This window comes from Aquarana catesbeiana, linkage group LG01 (genome assembly GCF_042186555.1).
Source record: "Aquarana catesbeiana isolate 2022-GZ linkage group LG01, ASM4218655v1, whole genome shotgun sequence".
Taxonomy (NCBI): domain Eukaryota; kingdom Metazoa; phylum Chordata; class Amphibia; order Anura; family Ranidae; genus Aquarana; species Aquarana catesbeiana.
This window is the reverse complement of record NC_133324.1, coordinates 310,394,689-310,414,025: the sequence shown is the minus strand read 5'-3', so window position 1 is coordinate 310,414,025 and position 19,337 is coordinate 310,394,689. Positions and strand designations below refer to the sequence as shown.

The 19,337-nt window shown below is 39.3% G+C and overlaps 1 protein-coding gene across 1 annotated transcript in view; it reads left to right on the top strand.

Annotated features, from left to right (window-relative positions):
* The first annotated feature begins 819 nt into the window (after positions 1 to 819).
* Positions 820 to 19,337, top strand: part of SEZ6L (seizure related 6 homolog like) — a 678,351-nt gene continuing 659,833 nt past the window's right edge. The window contains exon 1 of the mRNA XM_073629414.1: positions 820 to 1,365. Within this exon, the coding sequence (XP_073485515.1) occupies positions 1,155 to 1,365 (211 nt within the window). The 5' untranslated portion in view covers positions 820 to 1,154. The remainder of the gene's footprint in view (positions 1,366 to 19,337) is intronic.

Below are 19,337 nucleotides of genomic sequence, written 5' to 3'. Positions count from 1 at the left end.
CCTTAATAATTTTGCTCTTGACTGCTTAATACCAGTTGATATACAGTACCATTAAAGTCCAAACATAGCCTCTCTTTCTTTTTATCTATACTTTGATGGGACGAAGGTACCATAAACAAAACTCTTTATCTTCATTGCACTTCTCTACAAGTCAGAAATTATATCCCTTTCATACTCTTTCCGAAGAATAAGGTTTGGCTGGAGTTCCACTTATATAAATAATGTTCAGTGGTTATTTGGGTAACACTCACATTAAGAAGAAAACATGTAGTTATTTTAAAAATAAGCATCCTTTCATTTTTTTTTTCAGATAATGTCAAGTAAACTGAGTAAAAAGGAACTGTTTCAGCAACCTATACAGCAGGTTATATAAATGAATGATCGATTCTAATATAAGTTGCTTTATCCTCAACAGTGTTGTTTTTGAGTATTAGATGTTACTGAAAAGGGAAAAACTGGGCCTTTAATTAACACAGTAGACTGAATGTGCAAATGCTAAATATATGTTTCATTTTTTTGTAGTTTGACTTTATCAGTGTCTTTCCCTAATGGCTGAGTGGATGAATGTACACTTCAGTGCTTGCGTCTATTTTTACCCTGTCCTATTGCACGTTTCCCTCTGCAGTTTCTTTCATCGCATGCCTTCCCATCCATGTGTCTGTGCCTTGTAGCACTTTGTGTGCCTGCATTCTCTTGCGTTGCCTTGGATGATATAGTATGAATGCTTCCTAGCAGCAGCCTACCAGAGCACAACACACACTCTGACACATTAGGTTGGTACTGGAGATTTTTGTTTCATTCTTTTTTTTCTCTTTTTTTATTTAAATCTCCTTTCACTGCACATGAATTCACTCATGTCATCTCTCTTTGTTGATCAATGCTGTTTACTTTAATTTGCTATTCACTCTTCTCTCTCTGTGTGGCTGTCGTCTCCATTCTCTCTTTCCCAGTGTTTCTACTCCCTGCCTGCCCTCTTTCTGTCTCTCTCTCTCTCTCTCCTTTATTACGCTGCCTTGTCTCACTCCCTCCTTCTCCATTTCAGTACAGTAGCATTCTTTTCATAAACAAGCACAGAGACCTCTCTGTGCATTGCTGTGCCTCTGTTTCCTCTTCCCCTTTAATCAATAGCCACACCAGGAGAGTTGCTCACATGAATGAATCCTTGTGAATCTCACCCCCAGACATCTTTCACTGGATGTGCGGAGCTGAGCTGGAAATCTTGCTCAACTACCCTTGCTAATCCTGGTATCTTCAGAGTCTGGGGCTTTATCATGCTGGTCCGTGGAATATGCGAATCTCTTGGTCTCAATGTCCACCCTGTCATCTTGATCTCCCTCATCCTCCTTCTAGGAGCCCAAGCTGAAGGTAAGAAGATGCTCAGCATCACTGCTTGTCTTTACTATAATACTCTCATCTCAGTTACCCTATTCCTTTAATTGTTAACTGTTTCTATTTTAGTGCTTTAAGCATTGCCTTGCAATGTTTATGATTTCTTTTAAGAGAAATTAAGCAGCAGGGAACGGCTATATTTTCTAAGCTGAATCGATAAGGATCTTGGTGCTGCAACAGTCACATTAGCGAGAATTTTTTCGTAAGAAAGTAGTATATAAAAGAACAAAAAGCACATGTGCTCACAGCTTCCTACTGGACAAGTGCAAAAGTGGTCCACTGTTCCATCAGCGTGAAATCCTATTATGTGCATTTTACAAGTTAACATATGTATGTTCCCAAACTGATGATAGGCAATTTAACAGTTCATTAGTTAGAATAGTCTAGGCTTATTTTAGACATAGATTTCTGATATACCTCCCATTCAAATTAGTAAGCAAGGTGGGCTTATGTCAAAAACTTTCTCACTCTGGGAGTTTTATTCATTAAAAAAACAGGACAGTGTCAATGTCCAAATGTGATCCCAAAGCACCTGGTGCTCTTTTGAAGCCAAATATTCTCTGAGTGGCTTAGCAAAAGTTAATCTTTTAGCAAGATTCATTTTTATATCTTTAAAGGCAGGGGAGTAAGATTTTCATTTTTTTAATCTTTGCTTCTCAATTCTCTCACTGTGAATAAATGTGGATATGATTTCAATCTTTTTTTTTTTTTTTTTTTATTCCACTTTGCTGTATTTCTTAAAGCTTTCTAGAGTGACCAGTTTTTGCCATCTTCACCACTAATCAGTTGAGCTAATCGTCTGATGTGTATTATCTCTTCCGCTATGTGATGTCTATGTATCCTTGCAATATGAAATGTTTTATCTAAACATATGGCCTCTTTCTTGGTAAAAGAGAGAAGACTCCCAAGAGTGTAGTAGTCTTTGGCTGTCACGTTAAAGATGTGCAGTGCAGGCTCTTGTGCAGGGAAGTTCTGATGGATGTTTGCTTCACTTTCACTTACTTAACTGGAAATAGAAAATGCTGATATAGTTGAGAGCACTGAAGATGTGGTGAAAATTGAAAATATGCACAAGGGTTTGGAAAAACCAGAAGTGTTGAATTAGTGTGACAACTGAGCGACTGTCTATACAATAAGATGCCCAATTAGTGGGACTCCATAGTACCCAGAGTGTGCATTGGATTGGTATCTGCTGATGTGATGTATATGTGACATTTGAGTAGCCAGCTGAGACTTTTAATAATGCTGGCTTCACACAATCATTCTCCTCGATCTACAAGTAGACAAGGGAATGTAGTTCCCCATAGTAGCAGCTCTGCACAGCTTGTCAAAGTCAGTCTCAGATATAGCAGTTTCAACCTTCGAAGAAGTAAACAGTACCATAGTCAAGGAACAATAAATTGTGTCATCTGTCAGACTGTTTAAGAGTGTAGCAAAGAAACTTTTATTTTTACCAACAACAGTCTTATATAGCATACCAATAATGTTTTTAATAATTCATTAACAGATGACTGAGGTCAAGGAACCCTACAGGCTTCAAATCTCTATTGATTTTTATGCAAAAGGTTAGCGTGAAGCCAGAAAGGGGTTAATGGTGTTATTAGTAAAGTATAAATATTTGCTATCGTCAAACCCTGTATGTAGATTTAGATTGTTAGCTTAAAAGAGCATTCTAGAATCATTTGTTTATAGAGTTTCATTTTTAACACTTTGCTTTGAAAACATGTTTGAATTGGGTTCAAAAACTGAACTTATCTTGTTAATACGTGTTTGGTTTTATTAGGAGTATATCTTCATGCTGTGCCTTACAAAAATTATATTGATGAAATGCATCCACTTTAGACCTATAATCTATGAAAAAAAGGAATGTTCAAGTACTACCATCAGAACAATAAAACAACATCTATATAATAAAGCTGTAATATTAAGACACAAAGCTCAGTACTTTGCAGTAACTCATAACAAACCTATAGGTTATACGTTTCTTGCAGTTTCTGGAGCGAGCTTGTTAATGTTACAGTATACTAGGGTTTCAGATATCAATTTGCTATTGCAAAGATTCCCTGCCACCCAGTATGTGGTGCTTGCTTCACGTTATAACCCAACAGAATGAATGCAGTGTGAAATATTTAGGAAACTCTACTTGAACTCTCTGTACTATTTTTAAACGGATTATTAAACATTTATTGTTCATTACACAAAATGTGCCTCACAGTTCTGTTTTACTGCATACGTGAAGGAAAAGGACCACGAGTGCAGAATGGACACTTTTGAATGCACACTAAGCTGCGTTCCTTGGAAAGTTTATTTATAAAAATGAATTTATCTGGTCAAAATAATTGACCTTGAGACATAAGAAAAAACTACACTCTACATTATTTGTTGGTGTTTGTTGTCTGTTAGACACAGATCTAACACTATCAGTGGTATTGTATATAATGTTAACATAAGAGATATAAGAGATGATAGGATTGTATCTCTGTAATAGAGTTGGCTACTTCTCCAGAAAAGCAATGTCATGGTCATGGCTGCTGAAAATTGTTTATAATGTGGAACTGAGTGAAAAGCACACTAATACCTATGTCCTTGTTCCCAACACTACATGCCTGTCTGCTGGAGATCTTATCTTTGATTGTGGAATAGAATTGCCACATCATATGTCAATGTATGATATCTGCATCTCTCTTGTGAATTGCTTGCCTGTTAATGGAATTCTGACTAAACTGCTGGATCACAGAAGAATACCCATAGTAATTCTGCCTGGGCAAAACTGAACATATGATTTATGGGTTTTGAAAATAACTTCAGTTTTTTGTTTTTATTTTGCACATCTGTCATAACTTCTGTCAATGAGGTGCCAGAATATTTTGAAGGATCTTTTGGCTAAGAAGTTTGTTTAGATGTCCTTTTGGTTAGATGGCTTACTGGATCCATTTTCACTGTTGTTTTGTATGTATAGCATAAATATGAGTACAGTCATTAAAGCATTGACCCCCCTCAAAAAAGTGTGGTGGCTGGGGGTCTAAATCTCCAACCAGATTTCTACTGATGCTTAGTCTATAACAGTCTATAAAAGTTCAATCTATCCATTCGGTTGGTGCTTTGTTGAAGACCCTTTACTTGTTCACTGTATCAATGAGTGCAAGCTCCTAGTTCCACGCTGTAGGGTTAACTTTTCTCCAGGCCGTGTGAGATAGGATTTATTAAGAAAGTATATTACTTTCTTCTTAGGGCAAAGTTATCACAAGGGCATGGGTTCTGTTAGCCAATAAAGGTAGAATCCAATTGGGTACTAAAAGCAACACAGAATATGCTAGGTCTATGTTTAAGGGTGACAGTGAAGAAAACCTGTTTCTGGTATTCCAATACTATGCATTCGTATTATGGCATCTGAGATGAACCTTGCCTCCTTATTTGCATTACAGCATGAAACTCATCATCAGCAAGCAGTAGGGGTCACAGCACTCTTCTTATCCGTGTCAGCATGATGCATAGTTGCTCTCTGATTCTAACTGGCCATTGTATTAGTAAGTCAGGGGGATGTGCAGCCTACTAAAATGTTAACAGCTTTATAAGGACGCAGATAAACATAAGTACGCTGTGGGAGCCATAGGGAAAGGTTCCGTGAACTATTCATGGTGCCGACCCAAATGGATCCGTGCATTCCAGGATTGACTTCGTGCTCACTTCAAGGGCAGTCAGGCATCATGGGTTCTCCATGGTCCCCTGCTTTTTCTCTGACCACAGGCCCATTCACTTTCGGGGTGACCTGGGCGAGGGCGCTGCCTGCGGCTCGGGTTCCTGGAAGTTGAATAGTACCCTGCTGGAAAATGAGGAACTGATGGGGGAACTCAGGGAGGCTTATGCCACCTGGAAGGAGGAAAAGAGATTCTTCAGAAGGGTAAGTGAGTGGTGGGGAGTTTGTGAAAATCAAGCTGCGCGGCTTCTTTCAGGCAAGGGGACACCAGCAAGTGTGTGCCAGGAAGAGGGAAATCAGGAGACTGCAATGTATTGTTTCATGTCTGGTAGTGCTATTTCTCTGAAAACGTCACACCATAGGAAAGCCTATCTGGCAATGCAGCACTGATTCTGACTATGGTGTAATATTGTCCTTTCTGATTACCAATAAAAACTATTGTATTTAATATGTGATTAAATGGGTGGGCCTTTGAAGACCAGAAATTCTATGTTATCAAAAAAATTGTCCTGTTTGTGAGTGACTAACATTTATCCATATCTACCAAAAATGCAAATATTGGCTTTCAATAAACCTGTTAATGTCCAACTAAAGCTATTCAGTTTGGAAAGGGTTAGAACCTCTGTCGGGCCTTTATTGCTGTCTGTGTCCCTATGGAGGAGGGGAGGATTTGATCTTGTTGTGCATGTGTTGCCCCTCCACGTGCTCCTTGCTGCGAAGGTCAGTTTTAGGTAAGGGCAGTGGCCATTTGTTTGTACTGTTGAAATATTGATGAGGGGGCACACTAGACACCTTTGTTACCATGGTGCTTTATCCTGGGTGTCCTTGTGCCTTTACGGAGGGGTGGCCCTCTCCAAGCTTACCTGCCCTCTGCCTATCCATTATAATGCTAGTGCTTCCATTTTGGAGGCTCTCAAAATTTAGAGTTATAACTACAGAAAATACTGGGGTGCCTTGATGGGGCTCTGTAGCTTACACACCTATTTGCAAATGTGTGCAAACTAAACCCCTGTTTTTAAGGCATACTGTTAGGCATGGTAATTTGGTTGGTTGCCGGCTGGCCGGTAAGTTGAGCTGAAAATTTTGGCTTTGTTTTGTCATGCATTGCCCTTCTATGTACTCCTTGCTGCAAGTTATACGTGAGGGCAGTGGCCATTTGTTTGCACTGTGGGGGGATTTCCCCTCACTACCTGTAAGGGCAGGACTGTTGTAAATCTGGTGTGTTAATACCAACATGTATTGAATGGAGTGGGTGAAACTATAAAACCCTAATCACAATAACAAGAGATCACCTAAATGCATTTCCCATTGACCTTTTGTGTAAAAAAGGTCAAACCCCTTTTAAATACTTTACCCATTACTGTAAACAAAAAATAACTGTATATATATATATATATATATATATATGTATACATCACAAACTAAAAAATCAAAAAATATTTTGTAACTCACTTAGAAACACTCTTAGAGCTTCATAAAATTTAATTTGGGTATATATAGTGACTACAGATGGATCAAAGGAGCTCTAACCATGGCCTTTGACTTTAAAAAAGAGCACATAAACTTAATGCAGCAAACAGATTGTTGTGCAATTGACCACAGTGCCTAAACATCCGATTATTATTGTGCCTCACAAATTATGCCTAGTGGAACTTAGAAATGAATTGAAATATGTGCCACATATGGAAACCTACTGTTGTTGGCATTGTATTATTACTTGCATCTGTTCCTAGTTTCTAAAATTAGACTGGTTTATTGAACTTCATGCAAGCTGACCAATTACAGTGTTGAAACAGTTGAACTGTGTGCTCAGGTTGACCTAATTTTGATGTTTGAACATACACCCTTTCTTCTAACCTCTGCTATTGTCTATTTTTACAAATATAAAGTTTGTTCTTATAACAGCTGTTTTATAATGAGATGTATTTAACACATGGATATCATATTATAAGAACACATGGTTCGAAATTTCACAGTTTTACCATATGAGTTGGAACAGTTAAAAATTGGGTAATAGATACAATGATGTATCAGTGATTTGTGACAGTAAAGATGTGCTCATAAGTCAAGTACTTGGAAGTTGGTTTGCCATATCATTTTGTGCTACAAGATTACATTCCTCCCTGTATTGATTGTTCTTTTCATACATGTTCTGCTGGCTAACTTTGTTAAGAGAATTCTATATATTGCCCTGTATATGCTGTGTAAGCCTCCCTACTACCAATTAAACGAAATAACGGTTAAGCACGTCAGGCTATAAATAACTAGTTTATTCAAGTGGAAAAAAGCAGGGTAAAGCATTTTAACATGCCGTCTTATGTGCTTCTTCTTGTATTTCCTATTGCACTGTAATTCTATACAATTTGTCACAATTTTTGCAGACGTAGGTTAGCCAGATCATATAGCTGCCCTTGGTAACAAGGTATGAAGATAACACTTTTGCTAAAGATGTCACAGCAGAGTAGATAATGAACTGCATGGGCTTGAGAAGAAGTCTAAGGTGGATTACAACAGGTATCAGCAGACATTTTTTCAATGTGACAGTTTACAGGTATATAACTTAGAGCTTAGACTCTTAGGTGGCAGCACAATATAACAAAATCAAATAACTGGTTTATTTAAATATTAAAAAATCCGAATAGCATTTAAACATTAAACAAGCATTAAACTAACATTTAAAATGCCTTAGATTGGTTTGGGAAGAACACAGCGAACAGTAAATAAAACAGTCTGTTTAGCTAATTGAAAAATATTTCCCTTTGATTGGTTTTATAGACAAAGAATAGCAGGTACTATTTCCACATAAATGGGAGAACATAGTCTACTCTTCACAGTTATATGGCAACCCATTTGGCCTTAGCATATACTCTTTTTCTCTGGAATGGTATTTGATAGACCCATGGGTACTGTGGATACCTTTTTTAAAGCAGCTGATTCCAGTGATATCACCGCACCTTTTTATAAGTGCCATGTGATGTCACCTTGATGAGATACAGCGGTGCATGCCCAGCATCAGATGGCAGATGAAATGTCATCATCCACCCTTAGATATTGTATGTCTAGGAGACAGGCAGTCCCCATAGATGGCATCACTCTCTCCTGCAAACCATTGGCTTCCAATATAAGGACTCATATAACAGGGCCCATAAGTCCATGTTACAAGTTTCACCTACACATATAAAGCTCCTACATATAAAATAGAAAAATCATTTGTGTTATCAACAATGATGAAAGAAAGCAGAAACACTATACCTTCCACATAGAGTACCAATGTACCAGTACCATGTGACATTACAATCAGTTTGTAGGTCCCTACTTTACTAGCATTTCATTTGGAAATGTTGGGAACAAATGTGGATTACAGTGTGTTTTACATGGAGGTTTCTTTCATCTGTCGCTGTTTCCTTTCACTTATAGCTGAACATTCCTCCAGGGAATATTAGTAAAGTGGTCTATATCAAGGTAATACAAATAATAAATCATGGCTTCACCATTGGCTGATTAGACTGATGAGCATAGATGAGCGAGTTTTTTTAAAACACATCTTCCCCTTTTCTTTTTTTTTTTTTTTCAAATATTTATTTTATTTTCAGGCAAAGGCAAATTCAAGTCAGTAGAACAATAATGCAAAAATTACGGTACACCAATATATCAAATGCAATAATTACTCAACTAATAACTTAAGACTGAATGTATACAAACCTCAACAGAACTTCCAAGTATACATTCAAGTATACATGTGACTTTTCCTTCCAGAGACTTGAGAAAGGGAGGTTCCCCTTTTCAGTTAGTCACCAAAGGAAAGCATAAGACTGCCCAACCTTTCTCTTATTTAAAAGTACAAAACACACAACAACAAAACAACAAAACAATGATCCATGCCTCCATGATCTGGGCTCTAATATAAAAATATGCCTTTAAGACCCCTTTCACAATGAGGTGTTTTTGAGGTGCTAAAGGGCTAAAAATAGCGCCTGTAAAGCATGTGAAAACGCCTCTCCTACAGCCCCAGTGTGAAAGCCTGAGTGCTTTCACACTGGAGCAGTGCACTTGCAGGACGTTAGAAAAAGTCTTGCAAGCAGCATCTTTGGAGTGGTTTTAGGAGTGGTATATACACCACTCCTTCACTGCCCCTGCTCATTGAAATGAATGGGCACCGTTGCTGAAGCACCTGCAAAGTGCTTAGTTGGCGGTGCTTTTCAGGCGCATTTAACCCTTTCTTCGGCCGCTAGTGGGGGTTAAAAGTGCTAATATGGAGCGGTGCCAGTGTGAAAGGGGTGTTAAAGATATAACTATATCTATAGCCAACATTTTTTTCTTCTCTTTGGATAGAATGGGGAAAGGTTAGCATTCCTGTCAAATTTTGCTGCCTTGGACGTTTCATTAAAGAGATTCCCTTCTCCAACAGCGACACAGACAGAATTTCTGCTAGAAAATCAGCAAGCTTATAGCTGTGCTCTCTGTTGTTGTTATCCGGCCTGCCAAGTTATGCAACACCTCCCCCTTTTATAGAGATGAGAAGAGGGACAGTTGTTTTCCAGTCCAATACAAATAATGCCCTGGATTAATAATGCTGCTCCTCTATAGAAGGAGACCTGTAAGTGAAAGTGAAGCTTCAGCAGAGAAAGATCATGTCCCATGCCAGGCAAGACTATGTAGTGTGGCAGTTAGTGCAAACCTCGGAACCGGATGGCCATAAATATAAATCCCATGACAGGTAAAACAGCTCCTATACATGTATTTCATCTGTGTGTTTAACTATTTGCAAGGAGCAAGCACCAGAAAGCTGCAAGATTTTACACGTGTGTTCTTGACTTTAGATCAGTGGTCACCAAACTGTGGCCCCAGGGCTAGCTATGGACCTTTGCTTGCTTTTATCTGGCCCTTGGGGCACTATTGCTCTCCCAAAACAAGGAAGTATTCATTAGACTGACACCATCAATGGGGCACATTCCTGCCATTGACACCAATAAGAGAGCACTATTCCTTCCCCTGATACCAGCAATTGGCACTATTCCTCCTACTGACACCAAAGATGGGGCACTACTCCTTCCAATGATACCAACAGTTGGCTTTACCCAGATAGCAAGGATAACTTGCCACACATTTGTGGCAGTGTTGAATTGTAAGTCTGTTAACTTGCTGCACATTTTCACTGGCAAGTTGTACACTTGCAGAGCACTTGAAGCACAAGTTCTAGTTGACACTTTTCCAATTTGTAGCAAATTTGCATGACAAGTCTCTAGCAAGAGCAAAGTTGCCGTGAAGAGTCTGCAGCAAGAGCTCAGCAAGTCTACAGTATGAGAATTCAGCCACAGTGACCCCTGTGGTGGGATGACTATTACACAACATAACTATACCAGAACTTGCAGCAGACTTGCAGAATGTTTGCAAAGAAAGTTGATCTGGAGTCATGCAATGCGGACAAATTTGTGAAGCCTGGCAAGTCTAGCAATAGCTTAGCAAGTCATTTTCAAACTTGCAGCACAATTCCTTGCTATCTGGGTATTCCTCCCACTCATATGAATGATGAAGCATTGGTTACTCCCATTGTTGCCAAAGCAACTTCTACTCTCAATAGCCACAATGCGGTCCCCGGAAAGTCTGATGTCAGGTGTAGCAAAATTGGTACAGTATAACTTTAAAACTGAGTAGCTTATATTTATAGAAAGTACAGGCCGGCAACTCGACAGCTTCTCCATGGAAAATATTTATTTAAGCATAACAGCAATAACATCATCCAAAAATGCTGACACATTTCGGCCTTAGGCCTTCATCAAAAGCATGCTTTTGTTGAAGGCCTAGGGCCGAAATGTGTCAGCATTTTTGGATGATGTTATTGCTGTTATGCTTAAATAAATACTTTCTATGGAGAAGCTGTCGAGTTGCCGACCTGTACTTTTTATGGATCTTTTGTGAGCTTAATTAGCCAGAGCACTGACTACTCTACACACCAACTATACTATATAGCGGTTGAGCTTGGGTGAGTTTTTCTCTAGCTTATATTTATGTTTTCATGCGTACTGAATTTGAAACATTTGTTTTGTTGCTTAAAATGAATAAATCACTCAGGGCTATTTGGTAGAAATCTTAAGACTGCATATTTTTGAACTATTTGAATTATTTCTGTCAGCAGAAAAAAACGATAGTCTGTTATTTGTTGAAACAAAACTGTCATCCATAGGGAAAAAAAGCTACTGAGCAATTGTACACAACACCAGCTATTGCAGGAATAAACAGAAAGCTGTATCCAATTCTAATTTCTTGATGGATGTATTCCTTTTATTGTGTCTTGGGGCCAAATTGATATGGTTAGTACCTACAGCATCTAAATATTTCAATTCAATTAGCCAAATGTTATGCAGGCAGATGTAGAGGTGTTCTGGGTTTATAACCTTCATTCAGCAGTTAGCAATGCATGTCTCTGCTCCACATTTGAATTAACGTGAATTTTTTTTTATTTCATTTGGTTGAACTGGCTTTGAAGATATTACTTCCCTTTTCCATCTTTTGCTTTCACATCTTTATGCATGTGCACATTTATATACAATACATCAGGGTACATATGACTTAATGCACCACTGCTAAGCAAGAAATTGCCTATATTTATTTATAGAATTAATACAATGGTCTTAAAAGCCATGTGCATTATGGATCTGATGACAAATACTAATGGAGAAATTATAAAATTGCCATCATATGTCAGTGACTCCCCTAGCCTTGATGTTTATGTGCATATAAATATATTCTACAATAGCGAAGAAACTGACATAAGCCTTAGACGTTGTCAATATTTTTGAATACCATTTAGTAACTATTTGCTGATTAAAGGGTAATTTCACCTTTGCCAAAAAGAAAACTGTGTTGTCCAATAGGGGTATAACAGCAGAGTGTGCTAAACCTACCTTTCAGCCAGCACATTTCAAAACATGCACAGTTGCAGCCTATGAGTACATCATTGGCGACAGGAGACTTCACTCTGCACATGCAGAGCCAAAAAGAACAGGGCACCATTCCCTCCTAGGGGGAGATTAGGGGGGGCTGGTTCCAGAGGTTGCTCCGTCACTATAGAAGGCTTCCTTTTTTATGCAGTTTTGACCCACATTTCTTTAACTGCAAGGCTGCCCTGGCTGGAAGGTAGGTTTAGCACATTATGCTACTATACCTAGAAAGAAGAGGGTTCTTTTTGGTAAAGGTGAATATACCCAAGTCTTTTTCAGGCATGTGGGGGGAACGCAGCCCCAGCACCTCCAGCACTGAATATATTTTATGGCAAGGAGTGCTGGAGGGTCTAATAATGCTGGCTTCTGGGGGATCTAGTATTGCTGGTAGGGATGTATTTTGTGTGGGGGTGAATTGTTGCTGGGAGGTATCTACTGTTGAGATAGATGTCTATTGTTGCTGGCTGCTGGAGGGTCTATTGATGCTGGCTGCTGGAAGATCTGTTGCTGCTGCTGGGGGTCTATTGTTGCTGGGTTGGTATTTTGTTGCTGGGGGAGTTCTATTGTTGTGTGGAGGAATCTATTGTAATACACTATTGCTGGGGGGGGGTCTATTGTTACTGGGGTGGGGTAGGGTCTATCAAATTCCATACTTCTTTAACCACTTCAATACCAGGCACCTAGACACCTTCCTGCCCAAGCCAATTTCCACCTTTCAGCACTGTTGCAATTTGAATGACAATTGCGCGGTCATGCTACACTGTACCCAAACACATTTTTTTATCATTTTGTTCCCACAAATAGAGCTTTCTCTTGGTGGTATTTGATCACCTCTGGGATTTTTATTCTTTGCGCAACAAATAAAAAAAGACCGAAAATTTTGAAAAAAACAAGTTTTTCTTTGTTTCTGTTAAAATTTTTTGTAAATAAGTAAGTTTTCTCCTTCAATGATGGGCACTGATGGGCACTGATAAGGCAGCACCGATGGGCACCGATGAGGTGGCACCAATGAGGTGGCACAGAGGAGGTGGCACTGATGGGCACTGATGGGCACTCATAGGCGGCACTGATGGGCACTCATAGGCGGCACTGATAGGTGGCACAGATGGGCACTGATGGGCACTGATAGGTGGGCACTGATGGGCATGGATGGGCACTGATAGGTGGCACTGATGGGTTGCACTGATGTCACTGATGGGTGGCACTGATGATACTGATGGGTGGCATTGCTGGGCATCACTGATCTGTTAGTACATACTGGTGCCAATCAGTGCCCATTTGTGGGCACTGATTGGCACAGATTGGGCATTCATTTGAACATGTGGATGGCCATGGGGTACATACCTGGCCATCCACATGTTGCCCCCTTCCCTGGTGGTCCTAGGGGCGTCCCTGGTGGTCCAGTGTGGTTATCTGGGGGGGCTGCACTGATAAACAATCAGCGCAGACCCCCACTGTCAGGAGAGCCGCCGATCGGCTCTTCTCTACTCGCGTCTGTCAGACGCGAGTGAGAAAAAGTCGATCAACAGCTCTTCCTATTTACATCGTGATCAGCCATAATTGGACAAGGCTGATCACGTGCTGAAGAGCCTCCGCCGGAGGCTCTTTACCAAGATCAGTGGAGCGGTGAGTCAGACTGACACACCGCTCCACCAATCGCCGCGATCACCGCGATGCGCGCCCCCACGGGTCATATGACTACCCAGTCAAGATAACTGAACCACCGCCCGGCTATCATTTTGCTATAGGCCGGGCGAGAAGTGGTTAAAAGGGGCGGCAGTGGGAAGTGGGAAGGAGGTAGAACCAAGGGAGGTGGGTAGGGGGCAGAGATGAAGGGTGCATCAGAAGGGGGTGTTCCTGCACCCATTCTTTGAGAAAAAAAGCCCTGAATATACTCTTTACTCACTGCAAAGTTACTAAACAGTATACTAAAATATTGACAACTTCCAAGACTTATCTCAGTTTCTTTGTTATTGTACATATATTTTACATGCACACATAAACATTATTTCAAAGAATGTAGGCCAAAACTGCATTTAAAAATCCTTCTTATAACAGTGAGAATGGGATTGGTGGTGCTACCTATATCCTAAAGGGTGATAAATCCAGATCCCTCTTAGTAGGGTGTGTCTCCACTGGTATGGGTAATATGTGTAGGTGTAAAACTTCCCTTATTAACATACCATACCCATAATAACGTGCAATAAAATGAATGAGATAATACTCCCATAATTAAAGTGTCATCTGTGCTTCATAAGTATACCAAATTATATGTGCTGCCTCCCCTAAGGGAGTAGACCTGTACTTTGTATTTGAATATAAATTGAACGTGATAAGTACTAAAAACACTTTGAATATAAAGTGCAAGTGCAGTAAACATAAGTTCATATAAACAGAACTAAAAGTGAACAGTCCAAAAAATTCATATGTGCTAAAAGAATATGTCAAAGTCATTAGAAAAAAGTCTTTAAAAGAGGAATTCCAAAGTGACCAGTGCTTGTAAATGCAGAGATATCCAGGTGACTTTTGTGCTCCCCCTCTTGGGTCCCCACTCACCAGCTCCATTCACCCCTGCAGGGGTATCTCACATATAGGGTAGACTTGCTGCTCAGGTCAGGACAATCCTTCCAAAAGCAGGTCAGTCAGCCAGGATCCCTCCAAGCTCTTTCTTGTCACCCTCCTCAGGCAACCACCTCAGACGTCGTCAAAGACGAAATGCGTAAGCCTGAGCCACGCATACATGTCACTTCTGGGTACGATAGCTGTTTGCTGAGCCTGTGGAACGCAGCTGGAGCGTGCTCTGCATGTGTAATACCACGGCTCTGAGACTATCTTTTACCCTCATAGATGTAGATATTTTGGGAAGTTTCCTTGTATGGAACTTTTATTTTTTATTTTTAGCTTGTTTTAAAACACTTCCAAGTTTTTGAATACTACATGATGGGAGCCCATATCTCATTCTTTTGCATAAAAATTTACTATTGAAAGCAATTGAAGGAACCACCTTGTACTGGATATTGGAGGGTGACAACGAAGAGCTTGGAGGGATCCTGGCTGACTGACCTGCTTTTGGAAGGATTAAAATAAAAAAAATATATAAGGGGTTGCGCTGATACCTGTGTACCTCAATACAATATCTACAGTAAAAATAATTGAATCATGACTGTAAATATACCAGAAAGTATTGTGCAAACATTGAATGTAAAAAATCCCATCAAGTGAAACCATCAAAAATTATATCTAAGTGAGTCCAAAACACCAACAAAACCCAACAAAAGTCCAAGTGATGATTAGTATTGATCCGTGACAACAAGGGTGGGTGAGAGGTGAGTTGGGAGGAAGTAGAGAGGAGACATTGCTGGAGGTGGCAGTATAGGAGGTTCCTTGCCATGGGTTCGTTGCTGTGACTGATGTTGAGAGGACCTCTGGTGGATATCGCTGGCAGTTCCTAACTCTGGCCTGTAAAGATTTCTGCTTGCTGTGATCCTCTGTAGTGGGGGGTCATGGCCATCTGGTAAGGAGCTACCCCTTCCATTTTCTGGTGGTGGACCCTCCCTTGTTGTCACGGATCAATACTAATCATCACTTGGACTTTTGTTGGGTTTTGTTGGTGTTTTGGACTCACTTAGATATCATTTTTGATGGTTTCACTTGATGGGATTTTTTACATTCAATGTTTGCACAGTACTTTCTGGTATATTTACAGTCATGATTCAATTATTTTTACTGTAGATATTGTATTGAGGTACACAGGTATCAGCGCAACCCCTTATATATTTTTTTGTATGTTTATTCACAATTGATGTTTGTTGTGTGGATTGCAGCTTTTCACATTTATTGAGCATTTTGGTTTATTAGCGCGGTTTCTCCCAATTTTCTACTTTTGGAAGGATTATCCTGACCTGAGCAGCAAGTCTACCCTATATGTAAGATACCCCTGCAGGACTGAGTGGAGCTGGTGAGTGGGGACCCAGGAGGGGGAGAACGAAAGTCACTTGGATATCTCTGCATTTACAAGCACTGGTCACTTTGGAATTCCTCTTTTAAAGAATTTTTTCTAATGACTTTGACATACACATTCTTTTTATGAATTTTTTGGACTGTTCACTTTTAGTTCTGTTTATATGAACTTATGGTTACTGCACTTGCACTTTATATTCAAAGTTTTTGTTAGTACTTATCACGTTCAATTTATATTCAATACAAAGTACAGGTCTACGCCCTTAGGGGAGGCAGCACATATAATTTGGTATACTTATGAAGCACAGATGACACTTTAATTATGGGAGTATAATCTCATTCATTTTATTGCACTTTATTATGGGTATGGTATGTTAATAAGGGAAGTTTTACACCTACACATATTACCCATACCAGTGGAGACACACCCGATCTGGATTTATCACCCTTTAGGATATAGGTAGCGCCACCAATCCCATTCTTACTGTTATAATGTATTTTATAGCCCCCATTAGGGGACTTAGTTGGGGAGACTGCAATCCTAAGCGCAGATCTATATTTGCTTTAAAAATCCTTCTTAAACTCTTCTATAGCCTATGATGGTTCTATCCCAAGTTATTGTAGGGACAAAGTAGCTGTTGGGACCAGGACCCTCTACTGCCATTGGAGGGAACAATGCCCTGTGTCTTTGGGCTGCACAGTGTTACCTATGATAAGCTCAGTGGCTGTGACTGGACTACACACTGCGAATGTGTGGTCTAAAAGAACAGGATGGCACTAGCGCGATAGTAAGTTTAGCACACTATGCTGCTATACCCATTTGGGACAGCATAGTGTGTTTTTCTTGGTAAAGGTGAACTTACCCTATAAAGGGGCATTCAAACCAACATACTGTATATTTTGAATAGATTGTCTAGCTTTGTATATCTCTTATGATTAAGGTCCCGCAGGGCTAAACTGCACCATTTCCTTGCTATTTTTGCTGATTTAATAAAATACGATTTTGGAGGAGCCGCATGAATATTGGAAATTTTTAATGCTATATTGTATCTATCCATGGAGAAGACTGTTTCATACAATTTTACAGAGGCAGTAAGAGCACAGGAGGATGCAAGCTGTACTCCTCTTTTTTTCTTTATATAATTGTAAGACTTTTGAAGTATTGAGATTCATCTTGCTGTAATAAAAAAACAGTGATTCCCATTGGTGTGCACCCCAAAGCTCAAACACACATGCCTTTCTCTGCAACCCCAGCTGCATGGGACTGTGAATGAATGGGAAGCACTCTGTACTGAGTGGCTTCTTGTACATTCACAAACTGAAGCATAGTAAACACAGTTTACTATGCTGCAGTTACGAATGGACACAGTGAGCGAGTGTGTTCACAGTGTTCATTTAGAAAAGGAATGGACCAGTAAATTACATATTTACTAGCCCCTTCCCATGCTCTCCATCTTCAAACATGCCCTGCAGCAGCTGGGGAAAAGGAGAGCAGCACTGCGGGGTGGCCAATGGGGGGGAGGGGAGCACGGGCAGTAGGGGGAATCAGCACTGCAGCACTGCACATAGTGATTAGGATGTACCCAGGTACACCTGGAACACCCCCTGTGCACATATATGGTGATTCCTTAGCTAGCATGGTAGAGCTGGACTCTTCAGCATGATCCTCTCTAAAAGACATGTGAAGCCATTGAATTATTCAGCCCACCAGCACCTTTCTATTACCAATTTTCCTGCACTTTATGTTAAAATTATTGAGCCAAGAGCATGATCAGAACATGCTTCCTTCTGTGAACAGAGATTGGCTGGACAGTTAGATTAGTACTAATCCTTCTATGTCCTGTTATTATTATTTTCAACTGGACTTAAACTAATTACGTTTCAATAAAAATGAGTAAATTGGTAATGTTATAAAATATTTTGGTACTAACATATGTAATTTAAAATATTTAAAGGCTTAAGTAGAGGCCTCCCTCTTCTAATGACAACTTCTCCCCCCATTTCTTATTCTGCAGTTACAGAAACAGATGGTGAGGGAAAATCTTTCTCAATAGGTTGGACAGAAATAAAAACCTGACATAAAAATCCCTTTCTGATGAAAGTTGATTTGGGATTGTTGCTTTGGCTTATAGTTCCATGAGAACTCCTTTTCGATTTCCAATAAGCCCAAAAATACATCTGCTTCTTGCTGTTTCCACCCTAATTTTGCTCTATAAATTCTCTTTTTGCTATCCACAGGCTCATTAAATTGTTTTCCTTCAAATAGCATTTTCTTTAGCAACATCCTATCTTTCCTTAATCGTCCTCTCAACAGCTCCTGATAAAATTTCTTTCAAATTCCACCTATTAATCCTCCCCCTAAACAGTGACTTCTTCTGAAACTGCTCCCCATAACTTCTCTTACAACCACTTTAAGAAATTGCTTTCCTAAATTACTTACAAACTCTTCTCTAAATGCTTCACTAATTTAATAAGTCTTTTCAAGTTGACTTCTAAGTGCTCCACTCAATAGCTCTTTGCTTAATTTTTATTATAGCGACTGCCTACATACCTTTAGTCAATTTGGCCTGATAACCACTCAGATGTTTTTGAATCAGTTTAAATAGTTAAAACTTTTGCTAGGTATTCCAGTTATAACTGTGTGCTGTCCTATAGTTGCTGTTATTTTTACAAATATTGTACAATGTGCAATGTACAGTATATATAAAAGCACTGTGTAAAATTTACGGCGCTATATAAGTAACTGAAATAAATAAAATTAAATTAAAATAAAATAAAAATATTGTGAAATGATCAATAAAAAGACCTTTCGGACTGGCATACTTTTTTGTTGCAACTATACTTATATGTTTAATTTGTAGTACTAGGTCTTCCTTTACACTGAGTACAACAATTCCACTGAACCAAGTACTGATCATTTATGAAATCACATACCACTAGTGTGCTTCTTCACAAATTATCAATTATTAGTCAAACACTCATACCAGTATATGATATTACACATTCTGAGGTTACTGTGTGTACAATATGTACTGTTTTGAACAATATAATTATGTCCCACTGATAGCCCTTGGCAAATTAATTAGAGTTATAGTAACAATCTATAATTTTGACATACAGTTCTTTATAGTGACAAATTAGAGCTTTAAAGCAGATTTGGTTCTGATTGTGGACAAGCTAAGGCTTCTTTTTAAGTTAACTATAAAATGACAGCCGTCTAAAAATGCAAGACAAGGACATCTTAGATGGGAAATTGCATTCAATAAATACAGTATACTGTATGTGCCAAGGTTTCAATAGCAATTTTCTTTTGAAAAAGCAAATAACAAACAAAAAAGGTTTTTGTTTAC